The sequence below is a fragment of the Oenanthe melanoleuca genome, chromosome 5, assembly GCF_029582105.1.
Source record: "Oenanthe melanoleuca isolate GR-GAL-2019-014 chromosome 5, OMel1.0, whole genome shotgun sequence".
NCBI lineage: Eukaryota > Metazoa > Chordata > Aves > Passeriformes > Muscicapidae > Oenanthe > Oenanthe melanoleuca.
The window spans coordinates 10,579,044-10,594,802 of record NC_079339.1 but is presented as its reverse complement, the minus strand read 5'-3'; the positions used below and the strand labels follow the sequence as shown (position 1 = coordinate 10,594,802).

At 41.2% G+C, this 15,759-nt stretch overlaps 1 protein-coding gene across 6 annotated transcripts; it reads right to left on the bottom strand.

The window, feature by feature from the left end:
* Positions 1-2,539: 2,539 nt before the first annotated feature.
* Positions 2,540-14,836, bottom strand: RNF141 (ring finger protein 141). 6 transcript variants are annotated; one of them, XM_056494199.1, is made up of 7 exons: positions 14,739-14,798; positions 14,083-14,176; positions 12,672-12,874; positions 11,061-11,169; positions 9,917-10,098; positions 6,833-6,940; positions 2,540-5,328 (listed from the first exon to the last, which is right to left on the bottom strand). In XM_056494199.1, exons 3-7 carry the CDS (start codon positions 12,854-12,856, stop codon positions 5,178-5,180), a joined length of 735 nt encoding a protein of 244 aa, XP_056350174.1. In that variant the 5' UTR covers positions 12,857-12,874; positions 14,083-14,176; positions 14,739-14,798; the 3' UTR covers positions 2,540-5,177. The 6 variants fall into 6 exon arrangements, with proteins under 6 accessions (XP_056350174.1, XP_056350171.1, XP_056350175.1 ...); XM_056494196.1 differs by lacking the exon at positions 14,083-14,176 and having other exon boundaries at positions 14,739-14,836; XM_056494200.1 differs by lacking the exon at positions 14,083-14,176 and having other exon boundaries at positions 12,672-12,871; positions 14,739-14,826.
* Positions 14,837-15,759: the final 923 nt, after the last annotated feature.

Below are 15,759 nucleotides of genomic sequence, written 5' to 3'. Positions count from 1 at the left end.
ACAGTGAGCACTATTTAGGAGAAGGGGCTAAAGGTTTTCTTGCTTAAAAAAATTCAATGTTAATGCAAACCAACATTCAGCCCTAGTGTAAAGTTCTGAAAGTGAAACTGCATTGCTGCCCCCACTGTCTCCTGGTGCCCACCCTGCTTCCCTGCTCATCCAAGCTGGGTATCAGAGCAGGGCATGGAGCAGCCCCTGCTGACCCTGGAGCCTCATGTGGATATTGAGTTGAGAGTCAAGACACCCAGCCTGGGAGCAGGAAAGCAGCCCTGACCCTCAGGGCAGAGCAGTTCAAGGTGTACTGTGATTTCGTGAGCACGCACAACAGTTTTATCTGACAAAACCCAACTAAGAAGCCAAGGAGCGACAGATTTAAATAAACAGTATCAACACACATATCCTGCTACAGTCACCATGACTTTTGAGGAAAAGCATAACACAAAACACTTCAGTAAGAAAGGGACTCAGGATTTTTAGATGAAGATAAAACATCATCTCTTTCAGTACACAAACTTTTATTTCTGTACACGAGCAGCACCGGTGAAGCACAGGAGTACAGGTTCATCTGTAACTGAGAAATGTGCATTTCTCCCCCAAGCCTCTCAAAGCACTCAAGACCACTGTTAAACAAACAGTCTGTATAATATTGAGACAGTCTGTATAATAGTGAGACACCAATACCACTACTTCATTAATCATTTACCATGACTGACAGAGACTGTCTCACATAAAAAGTAGTTTTTGAAGATCTATTAAAATGGGTCAGAACCACATCAGCATGGAAGCACAGATTGTTGTATCAAACTCCTACCTGCTTACACTTACAAATTCCAGAGGTGCAGGTTTACTTTGTGAAAACACCTAGCATTTTTAATTAGCACTTTGAACCAAAGAAGAGTGCTCATTTAATCACCTATTGGATTGTATTCTTCATTCCAGCGAACACATGCTGTCAAAGTTCTATCCAGTTCACAAAACTGGTAATTCCTTTTAATATTAGGCCTACGAACACCAGGTCCAGTGTTTATTATTTGAATTTTGATGGGTTAGTGAGGTAAGTAAAGATCTGCTAATGAACATCTTGGCAGCTCAGGACACAAGCAGAATGTGCTGTCCCATCCCTCACGGATGTAACATTGGCTGGCTCAGAGCAAAATGCTGTCTGGTGATCACACACTGGTTGCTGGAAAAGCACACAGCCACATCCAGCACACAGTCATTCCAGTGACACATCCCAGCAGGAAAACTTTTCAGTCCTTAAAGAATATTGCTGTATGATAAATTTAGGCCTTGGAATCAAGCATCTGAAGAAATGACAGTTAACAAAAATTCAGTTTTGAAATGACTGATGTTTAAGACACACTCATAAAGCAGAATTCTGTTCACCCACTTAAAACAGGTGAGGATAAAACCTCTGGCCAGTTACCTTCAAGGATGATTTAACAACATAAGCCCAACTAAAATACTTAATTACTGTCATATTACTTCCATTACAGAGTGTGTGTGAATACAAAATTAAAGCTTTATGTATATGCAGTGTAAGGATTAAGGCCAGCCAGGTTAGCATACAGATCCTACTTATACCAAACATCCTTAGGGCTTCCTGAGGGGGCTGTTCTTCCAGGATCTAGCTGGATGGAAAGCACAAAGAACCACAGCCAATATGTTCCTTCCAAAAATAATGCAATTGGCACATACAGCTCTTACAGGGGTGGGATTGAACAGCTCAGTTCAAACCTGTAACAGAGATCTCAGTGGTTGCCCTGGTTTCCAGAACTGGAAAGAGTATGGATTAGAACACCCTTCTAATTATGTACAGAACTTTCTTTAAAGGAAAGACATGAAAAAAAGAACCATGCCCATCACATTGATATGGTGCCTACACTTGAAATCTAATAAATATAAAGATTTGTTATTTGCTCTGGTACACCTACCTCCTTGCTGTGCCTGTCAACTGGTCATTTTATCCATTTTAATTCCTGATCTGTTAATGAATTCCTCTCACATTTCTGCCTTGGCTTCGAAAGATCCAGACAGATAAGCCAAGTAACTAGACAGAGGAAAGAGTTCCATTAATCGTGTATTTCTATTCTTAAAAAAAGGAAAAATTAAGAAAAAAATATTCCAGACCTTAGCATTCTTAAACTTTAAAATACCATCAGAAACATAATGAAAAAACTTGGGGAAAAAGTTTATCACACTTCTCTGAAAATAAAAATCCTTTCCCTGAACAAACCTGCTCCTTAATATTGTTCTCTAAGAATTAGAGTTAATTTTTCCTATCACTGCAAAATGTTTTAATTTAATTTGTGTACCTAGAAGAGGTCAAATCAGAGCTGGGTTTGTTTGGTTTTTTTTGCAGAGCTGCATTGAGGTACCTTGTTGATACCACCCTTCAAAGTCTAAGAGAGCTCTGACCCACAGTGCCACACTTTTAACCACACCATACAAATACAATGCAACTGTATTTGAACCAAAACTCAGTTTTCAGACTTCTGTGGTACTAAAGCCAAGAGATTCTTTAAGCTTAAAAGAAATCTGACATTTCTTCCAAAGTAACTTTATTGCACAATTCATACACAAAGTTTAATATGTGGAATGTTCTTAGCTATTAAAACCATCTCTAATGTTTAAGTTACAATTTCACATTAAACCTGTAAGAAATGTTGACTTAACACAAGAAAGTTAATTTGTTCTAATGCCCCTCACCAACAGCTATTTGCAGTAATTCACATTTTCAAGATCTAGCTTCTGGAACTCATTGCCATATCCATGGCAATGGATTCCAATTGATTCCTTTTCCAAAATTGTTTGCTAAATGTTGCACTTCAGTCTAAGTAATACCAACCAGTACCAAATTACTAGTTTTTCAGTGTTAAAGTATCTATTTCTCCATATAACGTACAGTACATATATTTTACAAGGCACACATTACAGTATCTACATCACAGCAGTGTGAATTACAGCAACTTAATTTAAAAAAGCTGTACAGAATACAAAGTTTACTTTTTCACTATTTAAATAATTTTTGCATTAGCTTATATTGTAATTGTCATTATGCTGCAATTAACAACCTGTTTGCATCATTATAAAATTACATTTTAAGAAGTTCATGTAAGTTCTCAGCAGAAAGTCAAATTATAAAATCTCAGTTCAGAAGTATAGTTCTTGTACTTGAAAAATAAAGTTAGCTTGAAGCTTTCATTTAGATGTTCTTTCTGTTCCAGTGATATAAAAAGTTTTAAAAATTCAAAGGTTATTTGAAAGTTTTGAACATGGACTAATGCAAGCTCAAAAAGCAAAAAGAAACCAAACTGGTGCATGATTAGGAATATTTGCCTATGTTTTAGTGGGGAAATCCTGGCCCAATAACAATTTCCAGCCCAAACAATAACTACCTTTATGCAACCAAACACTCCATACATTTACTGAAGAATATCTCATTGCTATCAGTGGCTTAAGAAAGGAGGAAAAAAAAATAAATAAAGGATTTCTCATCTATATACACTCCTAAAAGGGTATTTCCACAGCTAAATACAGATTTACACACTAAGCCATACTGGCTCTCAGATGACAGACACATAAAGGGTGTGTTGCTTCTCTGTCTTAAAACCTATGATACATTTGACAATGGTGTCACAAGCCAAGCTCAAATGGGTGCCATATGCTATGCACATTCTTCAACAAATTGATGTAATTAAGTTATTTTGTAGCCAATTAAGGAAAATAACCTTAATGTGCATATCTACATGTGCACATGCCTTTTAGTTCAGAACCTGTCTGTGACAAAAGGACTTAAGCCTTATGGCATCAATGGAATTTTAACAGGTATGGTAAGGAGAAATGGAGTCTCACAGTAAGCAAGATTTATGCTGATATTCTCTCAAATGCTACACTTAAATGTTTTAACTTGAGGTTACTGAGTGCAAAAAAGTAGTATTTGTTAAGATATATATATATATTTATAAATTAATTCTCTACAGTAGCCATCCATTTCCATAACACTATTTATGCACAAGAGGCTCAAGATGGGTTTCCCAAATACTAACAGTTTTAGACTGTCTAAACCCAGCTCTTTAAAGACTTTATTCTGCTAGACATAAAATACTGCTGCACTCCAGTTGTGATATCCCTTTTCCAAGCTGTCACATGCACATCTCACTCCAAGCCACTTTACTGTTAAAGAAGTTTCCCTCTGCTACATAAAAGCATATTGCACTTGTAGATAGAAAGTAGAGCACCCTTACTTAGTCTATCACTTGTAACTCTTCATATACCTTTTAACTCTGGTCTCATCACTTCAAAAACTCAAGAGCAGCAAATAAAACCACAGCATCAAACTAAACTACACATTTAAGAGCTAATTCAAATAAAGGCATTCTCTTCATATATGCCCAATGTTTAGAAATAATTTCTGTTCTTTATCAAAAGCTACTGACAAGCTGATTTACTGCTTTTAGGATTGTGTACAAAAACTGTTTAACATTTCCAAGCTAATAAGACTATGCTAAATATAATATTTTAAAAAATATTCTAAGAGATAAGTCTTGTTAGAAGAATAAGGGAAGTGCACAAGTACATTTACAGACCTGCCTACACTCTCTGAAACAGATTTAAAATAATTAATACTAAAAGTCTTAACAAATCAGATTAAGCATCTGTAAACACTAAGAGCAGCATTAACTTCCTACTGAAGAACAGGCAGTGGGACATCTTCAAGTTTCAAGAGTAAAATTTCAAATTAATAACAACTAGTGCTAACTCATCATCTTTATCCACATTAGTTGTGAATAAGGGACTGCTTTTAAGGGTAGGAACTGTGAGGTCAAGCCATCTGCCATGGTTCATCTCTGCAGCAGTAGACTGTGATGCTCAAACAGCAGTTTGCAGTTGTAGTTGTGCTGTTACAAGTTGCTTCATCGAGTAGTTGAACTGTTAATTAATACCAAACACTGTTGTTAAAGTAAACCGTGCTAATGATCAAAGAGTTGCTGAAAGAACAGTTTAATAATGAAGACTGCACACACAGAACCTTGCTCAGATACCCTGTGCTTTAGGAGAGCAGCGCAGACTCACAGCATCCAAGGAGTGGGAAAGGACAGACTGTGGAAGAACGGTGAGAAGAGGTAAAACAAAAGCTTCAAGTGGTTGTGCCATGATGAGCCTGGTGGGCAGGGTCAGGGTCTGTGGGGCTGCCCTGCCTCATCCACCATGTTAAGGATGTAAGTGGCAATGTCATCTTCTGTAGGGGCCTCTGACACCACCCAGGAATCTCCTGCCCCTGTCACCTGCCGGCGGCACACAGGACAGTTTCTGTGGCGGTCACTCCTGTTAGGAAGGCACAGAAAGGACTGGTTTTCACTGATGGTCTCTTGCTGGCCAGAAAAAGCCAAAAGAGCCCCCAAACAGACAAACCAAACCCAAACAAAAACCAACCCAGTGAGAACTTCAAGAATGATCACATTAACTGGATTAGGCCACCCATCTATTTTGTTTGTTTAAAAACTTCTTTCTTTGTGAGGAAGACTTCTGAAGGGAGCTCCATTCTTTGAGTGAAAATTTGCAATCACGTTCCTCCTTACCATTTGCTCAGGTCAGACAGGATGCAACTGGCTACCTGGCCAGAAAGTTTAAATGCATATTCACTGTCTAAATGAATTTTTCCTATCTTCAGGAATTCAGCCGAGATCCTTAGAAGCCATGGGCTTCCTAGAGAAAGATAAAAAGGAGCCTTTTCCTGGGTCATGCAGCCCACAGAAGTTTAGAACTGGTCCCTCAGAGTCCCAGCCCCCTCCACCATCTCGGGGGTCCCAAACACTTACATTTGAGCTGGGAGCCTCTGTTATGCCTAAATTAAGAGGAGATCAACCTTAAAAATTACAAACCAAAAAAAAAAAGCATGGTGTAACTGGAACTTAGTGAGGAGTTCAGCTGAGTCATTAGCCAAAGCAGCAAATAATCCACTCTTCAGCACAGTCACTAAACTAAGCCCTGTCTTGCTGATAGATGTTAGGATATTTTCCTAGAAAAGAGAATACTTGCTGTATTCTCAGATCCAGTAATTTTTTACTATGTTTTTTCCTTGTGGAAGCCTGGTGTTTGTTACAAAAGTAATTTCCTTGATAAGTCTTCTAAAAAGCCACAAAACAAATTTTTATGCTCAAATTGTGTAAACCTATTTGCATTAACAAAGCAGGTCTGTGTCCCCTAATGCCACACTGCCAGAATACTTCTCTAATCTTTTTAGGCCTGCATGGTCAGACAAGAGCTGTGTTTCTCCACAAAGGAATTTTTCTGTCCCACTTTTCCAAGAACTGGTGTATCAGAGATAGAGAAGCCGCAAAGGTGTTCAATTTACTGTGAAGCTGAACATTGTAAGCTACACATTATATATGTAAATTTAAAGGTGCTACCATTGAGAAGAAATATCTTTCTGGAAGAGTCTGATATATTTAAATCACTAAATTGTATGCTATTTATCTGAAGTGAAAGCATAACATATGGAAAAAAACCCCTCTGATAGCTACTTCCCAAGTAAGTGACAGACAGTCCAACTTGCCTTCATATTTGCACAATCTGTATATATCATCTTCTCAAGTTTCTGAGCAAGATTATAACAATTCAATTTTAGAATAAAAAGATGTAAGAAATTACAAAACAGATGCTGAACAGCTCTTGCACATCTCTTTTACAAAATTTTCTGCTTTCCTTCTGCTTCAGTCTGATTTATGTATCATATGTACATTAGCTTGGAAGTATCTTCATAGAATCTGTCATACCAAATTGAAATATGCCTACTATAAAATAATTAATATCCTTTCATCTATATTACCATTTATCAATGCATTTCTGGCAGAAACTGTGAGCACATGGCAGGATTAAATCAGCACGCCCATCCATGCAGATGCAACATTCCTCTTCATCTGTCAGCTGTTTAACCCTGCAGAAGAGAAGACACTGTTTTCTTCCAAATATTTGATATTTATGCCCCAGTAATTACACCAGTTACTACGTTTTCCATAATAATTAATGATGGCCAGAAAGAAACACCTGTGCTTTTTATCTGTGAATGGACTACTTATATCATCCCAGCCTATGTCAGCAGTGAACTAAACTAAGCCAGAATGTTCATTTACTTTTTTGTGTTAGTATTTGTATCAGGTGCTTTTGGTGTTGCCAAGGGTTCTGTAAATCCCTTTTCATATCAACAAGGAAGTGTGAGGAGTGTAAGTGCTTCGTATCACATGACTGGGCAGGAGACCAGAAACCTTGTTTACATTAAAGGCAGGAGAAGAACTTGCCTTCCTGTCACTGCACCTAAGGCTGAACTAGTCCATAATGAACTTTGCCAAATTTCTGTGTGCTGGTTTATATCCTAGACAAAAACACACATGTCAAGAGGATCACTACCAGAATGCATGTTCACTCCTTTCACATGGAACCAAAATGCCAGGAGCTGAACTGCTCATTAGATTGAAAAGGATGATTTTAGCTTGCAATATGCTCCATATGATTGCTCCTCAGATTAGGACTCTCAAGATGACTGTTATCATAGCTTTTCCAGTTAAACTCCCAGGTGTTTCTGTTGGTGGGGAAATTTAAAAATTATCTCACTACCCAAGACAGATGTTGACATTTTATATCTTTTCCCCAAATAACAGATATCTGTATCTAAACCTCTTAACAGGAGTATCCGAAATACTTGCACCATCAAGACTTCTCAAGTGCAAAAAGGTGCAGAGAATCCTTAGCACTATTTCACTGGCCTATGCAGACATGTAAAATTCACAATTTTGTAGTCACAGTTCACTTCCAAAACAACCAAGGAAGTGCTCTAAAATGCTTAGGCTTTCCAAAAATCCTGATTTAGGAATCCCTGTTCTGACCTGAGGGGCAGAGATAGCACTCTAGAAAAAAATGGCATTTCAGGACTCAGTCCACCTTAACAACTATTGACCAGACCATTTTTGCTTAGGCTTTTAAGGCAGCTTGTCAAATACAGATTCATTTTTGAACTGTACAGAATAGCCAGCTACTGAACAGTAGTCAACATGCCTTTGTTTTATCTTTCTGTAGGTCCTTTTTGATTTGCTTTTGGAGAAATTACTTTAAAATTACAGATGGTAATTTGCATAACAGTGAGGACAACAGCCTGCTCACTGTGTTCTTTAGACCTGTTCCCTCTCATTTTCCTCCCCATGCAATTCTGAGTACTAACCTTTAATAGCACTTAAATTTTTGAGATTTGCTGATGTTTATACAAGCAATTATACAAGGCCTATTTATAAAGTTTCTGCAAAGTCAGCTTTAGTCACATGGCTACATTCCTGAAGAAACAGTAAAATAAAGGAGTGACAGATTGAGGAAATGCTTATCTCTTCTTTATCAGAAAGCATAAACCATTTAGACATATTTTGAATGTTCTGAATAGGAAGTGGATGTTGTCGAGAAATGGAGTATTATTGTAGTGGAAGAAGTTAAGAATAATGAAACAGATAGCACTTGCTATTTTTAGATGGTGAAGGCCAACTTCACAGAGCTGAAAAATGTCTAAAAGTGAGAAGAACTGAGGCAAATGGGTGGTTATCACAGAAAAATACACAGAAGATTTCACTGGTGTAGAATACTTGAAAATGCTTCAGCCTGTATTTCCCTTAGTTACTTAAAAAGCTTGGCTAAGACTCAAGCTCAGCAAACTGCATCATTTTAGCAAAGTATACTCTGATTTTATTTGTGACAGATACTGCTTCAAGTTACAAAGTCTACAAACAAGACCTCATCTCCCCTGTCTCCAAGTCTGAAAAACTGAAAGAGAAACTCACATAGGAAACCTTTTATTTTCTTCATTGACTTTAGCAATATATAAAGCTGTTTTGCATAAGTATCTGGGGCCTATGTTGTTTGGTTTGTCTGTTTGAAACAAAAGATCATTTCCAGAAAAACGTGTGTTCTGGTATAACCTTGAGAAAGCAATTTTCCTGATCTTGCTCAAACATGTTCACAATTTACAGGAAATGAAATGAAACGAAAGTAATACCTTCTGCAATCCACTGACTTAGAAAAACCAGTGGGCTTTGTGGAGTGACAACACAGGTGACCCCTTTTTCACTCCAACAGCTGAAGTGTGACGCTAAGGCTGTTTCATTAAAATACCTGGCTGTCAGCTCTTCACTGCTGAACACAGAGAACTCTACCAGTATTTACCACCTTTTCTTGTAAAGCCTAGCTCTACCTCACTTCAAACTGAGTTAGAACCCTGAACTTATCCAGAAAAAGTAAGGAATTACTGGTAACAGCAACACTTCCACATGGGGAAAGGGTGACAGGCTTCTTGCTGTTACATTCAGTTTGAACTGAAGTTATTGCAGGTGTTGACCTCAGTCTTTTGTTTTTCCTCTGGTTAACAAAGCAGAAGGTCAACATGAGCGAGACAGTTCACATTTTTCCAGTCTTACAAGTTAAAATATTACCATAATTGATAGGTTTCTAGTGGCAACAGATGGGGACTTTCACATGCCAAAATGTAAGAGGAAGAGAAAGTTTAAGTGGAACAATAACAAAATCCGTTAAACAAATACTGTCAAACCCCCCGGATCTGTAGCTGTAGCTGGTTCCATTTCCTCCCATTTCCTTATTCAGGAGATTCAACATATACTGTTTTTATATTAGAATTGATCTCTAAAAGGGTTGCTCTGAAGCTAAGGTATGGTAACACCATATTTCAGGATTTCACCCAAGTGCACTGCAGCTCCCTTGGTGCAAGGGAAGGTGTCTGTTGGTGTTTGTGATGGTACAAAGTTGCAGCTGCCAAGAGCAAGAAGTTCTCATCAGCAGGTATTTGTAGTTCAGGCCTGAAGCACAACTCCCAAAATGCTTATGCTGTAACTAGGTCAAAAGCTGAAGTGTAACAAAATACCTTCCCATCCACAAGCTGGCCTGACACGAACTCAGAGACGTCCAGCTCTCAGCAGCTTCTTCAGAAGTATCACTCTGTGCAAGAACTCCTGCTGCTTGACTGGTGATGTCTTTATAAAGTTGAGTGAACTGATATAAGTTCAAGATTCTGGAAGCTTCCACGATGCCACTTGTTTTATTTATCTTAAGATGTAAGAATTGTTTACAATTACTTATCAGATTTTAACTTGGCATTGCTCAGAACATTTGTAAAGCACTGCAGTTCTCATGTAAAGCAGTAGTCCCCTTCCTAAGTGTCCTTCACATTAACAAGCTGCAGCCTGCCTCAGCAGGAGCCAGGACTGCCCACAGGTGCTGCAGCCTGAGGAACACCTCAGGCAGCACACCAAAATTTCAGGGCAAGGCAATTGCCACCACTACTCAAAAATTGATTCAGGTGTGAGTAGGGACCTAATGCCCAAAAAACTGGGCTGTACTTAGAAGGAAGCATAGGATAATCAGTCATTTGATATCTGAAGTTAAAATTGCCTACAGTGATGGCTGCCTTAATGAAAATTAGGAGTAAACAGAAAACTGCTAACTGTTGGTTTCAAAGAGAGCTTGAGGGTTGGCTTGTTTAACCACATGTTAAATTACTAAGGGGATTCAGGATCATTGAAGGACTTTACCTGATAGGATACAAAGGAGAAATCTCCTCATTAGACAGAGCAAATTTTGTAAGTTCATGCCATAAAATAAAACATTTAAGCTTTAGATTGGTTTTCTAAGGGATCAGACTATGTACAGGCACACTAGCTCAACTAATAATGCCTGGAAGACCTGATTAATTTCTCCACTAATTTCAAAATCTACAGTTTGCAGTACATTTGGATTACTTGAGCTCACAGATCACCTGCATTTGAAACTAAAAGGCTGTAAGTGCTCCACTGGAAGGCACCATTCCTTTAAACTTATAAAAATATTTTTGTTGCCATGCTTTATCAAGAAACTGAGAATTTAGACTTAAATTATCTCCAACAGCATCTTTGAATACAACATCTATATCAAAACACATGTAGCAGCTGCTGGATTTTACAAGTAAAAAACTGACAGCCCTCAAATCTTTGCATACAAATTGCCCATCAAATTAAAATGTTCACACTTACTTTGGTACATATTATCCTAACGATCACCTTCCAGAAAGCAGAAGAATCAGACCCAGGCTGCACTTCAAATAACAGATGTTTGTCTTGTCCAGAAGCCAATTTTGCAGTACTGAAACAAAGCAACATCAGTTTAACACCATGTGCTGGACCTGCAAAGATCAGCAACCTCAGCCAAGTCGGATTATTTATGGTTCACCTGCTTGCTCTCTATCCTTAAAAGAGATTTTTAGCAATACTGCCCAGGGGCATCAAGATATAGAGTAATGACCTTCTTAGCATGTCACTGAATACACAATCCATTTCTCTTTAAATTGCACAGCAAACTTCAGAAAATATTGCACAAGTCTTTTGATCCAGCATCAGCAAGCAGGTGTAGTTTATTGATATTTAAATTCATATATACTCTCACTGCTTATTACACTAATCCCACTAAAAAATTGTCTCCAATCTTAAAAGGTTATTTCCTCAACAGTATGTAAAAAAAAACCCAGCATATGTTGATGAGGTGTATTTTTGTTAGTATATATTAATAGTGAGGTAGTCAGGTGAACGTGCCAGGTGACCTAAGATTTGTTTCTTTAATGGAACACAGACACAACGGTCTATTCCATAAGAATCAGAATGCATTCAGGCTTAAATAAACACTGGAAAGAAGGAAACAACTTGAATAACAGTATTTTGGAGTGAATTTACTAACATATGCCTGGAGTCTCAGGCAAAACATCAGGCTATGCTCTCTCAAACCTATTTATGTGTCTACCCAGAAGACAGCTATGTGTTCTTCAAGGTCATTCACAGAAGTATGACCCTCTCCAAGATAATTTCTAAACTGAATACAAATTCACATTTTAGTTCAATATTTAGTTGACATTTAGTTCAAGCAAACATTACAAAGTCCTTATTCAGTGTGTACGTGTTTCCACTTCATGTTATCACTCTAATTTTATACCGTAAATACAGGCTAAAAATGACAACACTGCTTTTTTGCTCATTTCCTTTTACTGTCATTGTACTGCTCAAACAAAAAGCAGGCTATGAAAAATCTGACAAAAAAGCAGCCTTTTGTTTGGGAGTATCTAGGTCACTGGTTTGGGACAGTAAGATACATCTCATCCTTAATGAGGAGCAGCCTTGCATGTCTGCAGAGGTGGCAAAAACAGCTCTGCCTCTGGTGCCACCCTCCTCATGTAGATCTGCTGTCGCTACCAGGCTCCTACAGCTCCTTCCTACTGACAAGCAGAGAGGACACAGCACTGCATCTTCAAGTGTAAGAGAGAAAATAAGGGACACAGGTGACCCTAATAAAAAGATGATGCTAAATCACCCCTTGTGAACTTTTAAAAGAGAGCAACACTTGCTGGAAGAAGAATACTGGAGAAAACTAAATTTTAAGAGGAGAAAAGGCTTTGGTTTTGAAGTGTAATTACAACCATTATAAAAACAAAGAAATGAAGGAAACATTTCAAGACCATCGGGCCAGTTCTGGCTTAGCCAGCACACAATAATATATTGCATACAAGGTCTCTGTAAAGCAAAACAAAACAAAGCAAAAAAAAAAAAAAAAAACAAAAAAAAAAAAAAAAGAAAATAAAGAAATGAAGTAAGGCTTACATATCATTAAGTTCAGCTACTCTTCCCAGAAACTCTTCATAGGTTAGGAAACCACTTTCTTGAACCAAAGAGGCATGCTTTGCTACTTTTTCTGGCAACTTGTTAATTACAGTTTGTGTGTGGTTTGAAATCTGTTGACCCATGGTGAAGTTCTTCACCTCAGTTCTGTAGAGAGAAGTTCTCATTCACTTGTAGAGTCTCTGCTAAAAATATTTGAGAGAGTTACATTTTTGTGTTTGTGAGTGGCTACTCCCTCACTTTCTTTTAAGCCTACAGTAACTATTCCACAAGTAACATAACCTGAACAATGCAGATTAGAAACAATACAGAACACTTCGAAAAGTCTGGAATGTAGCATTATAATCTTACTAAAAATGTACTATTTTGCTTAGAGCAATACTTCTATTAAATAAGATAACTTTCCACACAGATTCAGCTCCAACACACACATATATAAATACATCCAATGGAATGGGAAAAAAAAAAAATCTTAAGATGACAATGGTAATTTATGACAATCTTTGTTTATTCTAAATATTTCTGTGTGGGAATGTCAGAATGTCTGCAAATAAGCACATCAATGTCTTTTATACATAGACATCACATTAGGAATCAGCTTTCTAACATCAAACTTACATTGCAGCAAAAGAACTCCCACAGCATTCTGAAACTGGTAAGCCAAGGAACCCATGTCAGTATAAACCAATTTAGAGACCTCCCTATCTGCACAACACTCAAATTTAGGATGTTAGGGAACTGACTTGCTCAAATGTCTCCAACTCCAACTTACTTCATCTTTCCTTTACACCCAAAACTTTTTCCCCAGAAGTCTGCTCAAGGATTAATGCCATGCTCTCTGAGTATTTATCTACTTACTCCCCTTGATCCCTCTGCAACTGACTTTCCTCGAAATGCCTCTTTGCAGAGTTCATTGTTTGTCAAGCAAACCAGTTGTGTCAGGCCCTTTTAAGACTTCTACAGACAGAGGTGTGCGAGGGCAAGCGAACTGCAGAACATCCACCTAAACTCAAACACGGAGCAATCTGACAGGAGCTGCGCTACAAACTCCTGATGACATCACAGAGGAAGCAGCACTTTGCCCTGCAGGGAGCTGTAGCAGCACTCCAGTTTAACCCGACACAGAAGAAAATTTACAGCTGTGGAGATCTCATCACCGTGTGAGCAAAACGCATCACACCAAGCGAGCTCCTGTCAGAGCATACCTATGCAATTTCACCACAGCAAGCTTCCAATTGATCGTTGGAATTGGGACCAATTTCTGTTTCCACACAGATATGCTCTCCCTCCAGCCATTTTTCCCGAAGGCTGCAGTCGCCTCCCGCCCCGCTCTCCGGGGAGAGCTTTGTGAGCACACGCCCAGGCCACGCACGCCAACAGCACAAGCTGTCACCTTCCAGGACATCTCCTCCCGGATGTCCCAGCCTTGCGCTCCTCCGAGCCCTGAGGGAGCACCGTGCCTCCTGCGGGCCTGCGCAGCTCAGCACCTAAAACCCAGCACGGAAGAGCCTGGAAAACACCTGCGAGGGTGCCCGCAGAACTGGAAAAGTTTCACCCCGGGGGTGGTCGAGCACGGCAACATTCTCCCCAGGGAAGTGGTGACAGCACCAAGCTTGAGAGAGTTCAAGAAGCGTTCGGACAATGCTCTCAGGCACTTGAGTGGGGTGACTCTTGGGGTGTCCTGTGCAGGGCCAGGAGCTGGACTTTCATCCCTATGAGTCCCTCCCTCTATGAAATGTTCCCTGTTGTTCACCCTTCCAGACCCGACACGCCCCTCGTCACCCGCAGACCCACGGGGAGCCCCGAGCGGCGCGGACGGGCCCGGACACAGCCCCTCACGGCCCCGGCGCGCCCCGCCCGCTCTCCCCCGGTGCGGGCCCTGAGCGCCGGGCGCGGGACGGGCCGCGCTCAGCCCGGCTGCGTCACGACCGCCCCGCCCGCTCCCCCCGCCCGGCCCTGCCCTTCCCGCACCCGCCGGCTTCCCCCGGGCCGGGCCTTGCGCTCGGCGCCGAGGGGCGGCGGGGGGCGGGTCCCGCCCGCCCCGCTCACCGCATCCCCGGCACGTCCCGCGGAGAGCCGCCGCCGCCCCACGGGCACCGCAGCGCCGCGGCCGCTCCTCCGCGCCGCGCAGGCGCGCGCTCGGCGGCGGCGCGCGGGGGTGACGCAAGCCCGCGGCTCGCGCGTTGCCGGGACACGGCGGACGCGGGATCGGGAGCGGGGCCGGGAGCGGGGCCGGGAGCGGGGCCGGGGCGGCTCTGCCGTGCTCTCACAGCCCTCGTCGCCCTTCCCTCCGCCCTGCTGCCGGCTGCAAGGCCACTGCACCCAGGGCAGCCGGCGGTGGCGTTGTCGCTGAGTGAATCACGGGATCAGTAATGTTGGAAAAGACCTCTGAGATTATCGAGTCCAGCCCGTGACCGAACACCTCCATGTCAACCAGCCCATGGCACTGAGTGCCGCATCCAGTCGTTCCTTGAACACCTCCAGGGACGGTGACTCCCCCACCTCCCTGGGCAGCCCGTTTCGATGTCTGATCGGCCTTTCAGTGAAGAAATCCCTGCTATTGTTGAACTTGAACCGCCCCTGGCACAGCCTGTGTCCTCTCATCCTGTCGCTGCTTTCCCGGGAGGAGACCGAGCCCATCCAGGTTACAGCCTCCTTTCAGGCAGCTGTAGAGAGTGATAAGGTCATCCCTGAGCCTCCTTTTCCCCAGGCTAAATACCCCCAGCTCCCTCATCGTAATTGAGCTCCATTGCCCTTCTCTGGACCTGCTCCAGCCCCTCCATGTCCTTCCTAAGAGCCCAGAACTGGACACAGCACTCGAGGTGTGGCCTCACCAGTGCCCAGTACAGGGGACAATCCCTGCCCTGCTCCTGCTGGCCACACTGACACTCCTGTTGTCCATTCTCACACACAGCAGAAGTGCCATATAGAGTTGGTTTATTTAAGAAACACTGTAACAGCTGCACTGACAAAACCAGGATCATTTTTTACCTTGCTTCGCCCTCAGTGCTGCACTGCCCAGGGTTCACAGTGCCTTCACTCTGAACTATGATCTCTGTTAAATAGTGAT

Excerpts from the sequence above, each read along its gene's own strand:
- RNF141 (XM_056494196.1), bottom strand. The coding sequence starts at position 12,856 with ATGAGAACTTCTCTCTACAGAACTGAGGTGAAGAACTTCACCATGGGT. Across the intron at positions 10,099-11,060 it reads TTAGGATAATATGTACCAAA|ATAAATAAAACAAGTGGCAT; the intron begins GTAAGTGTGAAC and ends TTACATCTTAAG. Across the intron at positions 5,329-6,832 it reads CAGAAATGCATTGATAAATG|GAGTGACCGCCACAGAAACT; the intron begins GTAATATAGATG and ends CCTTCCTAACAG.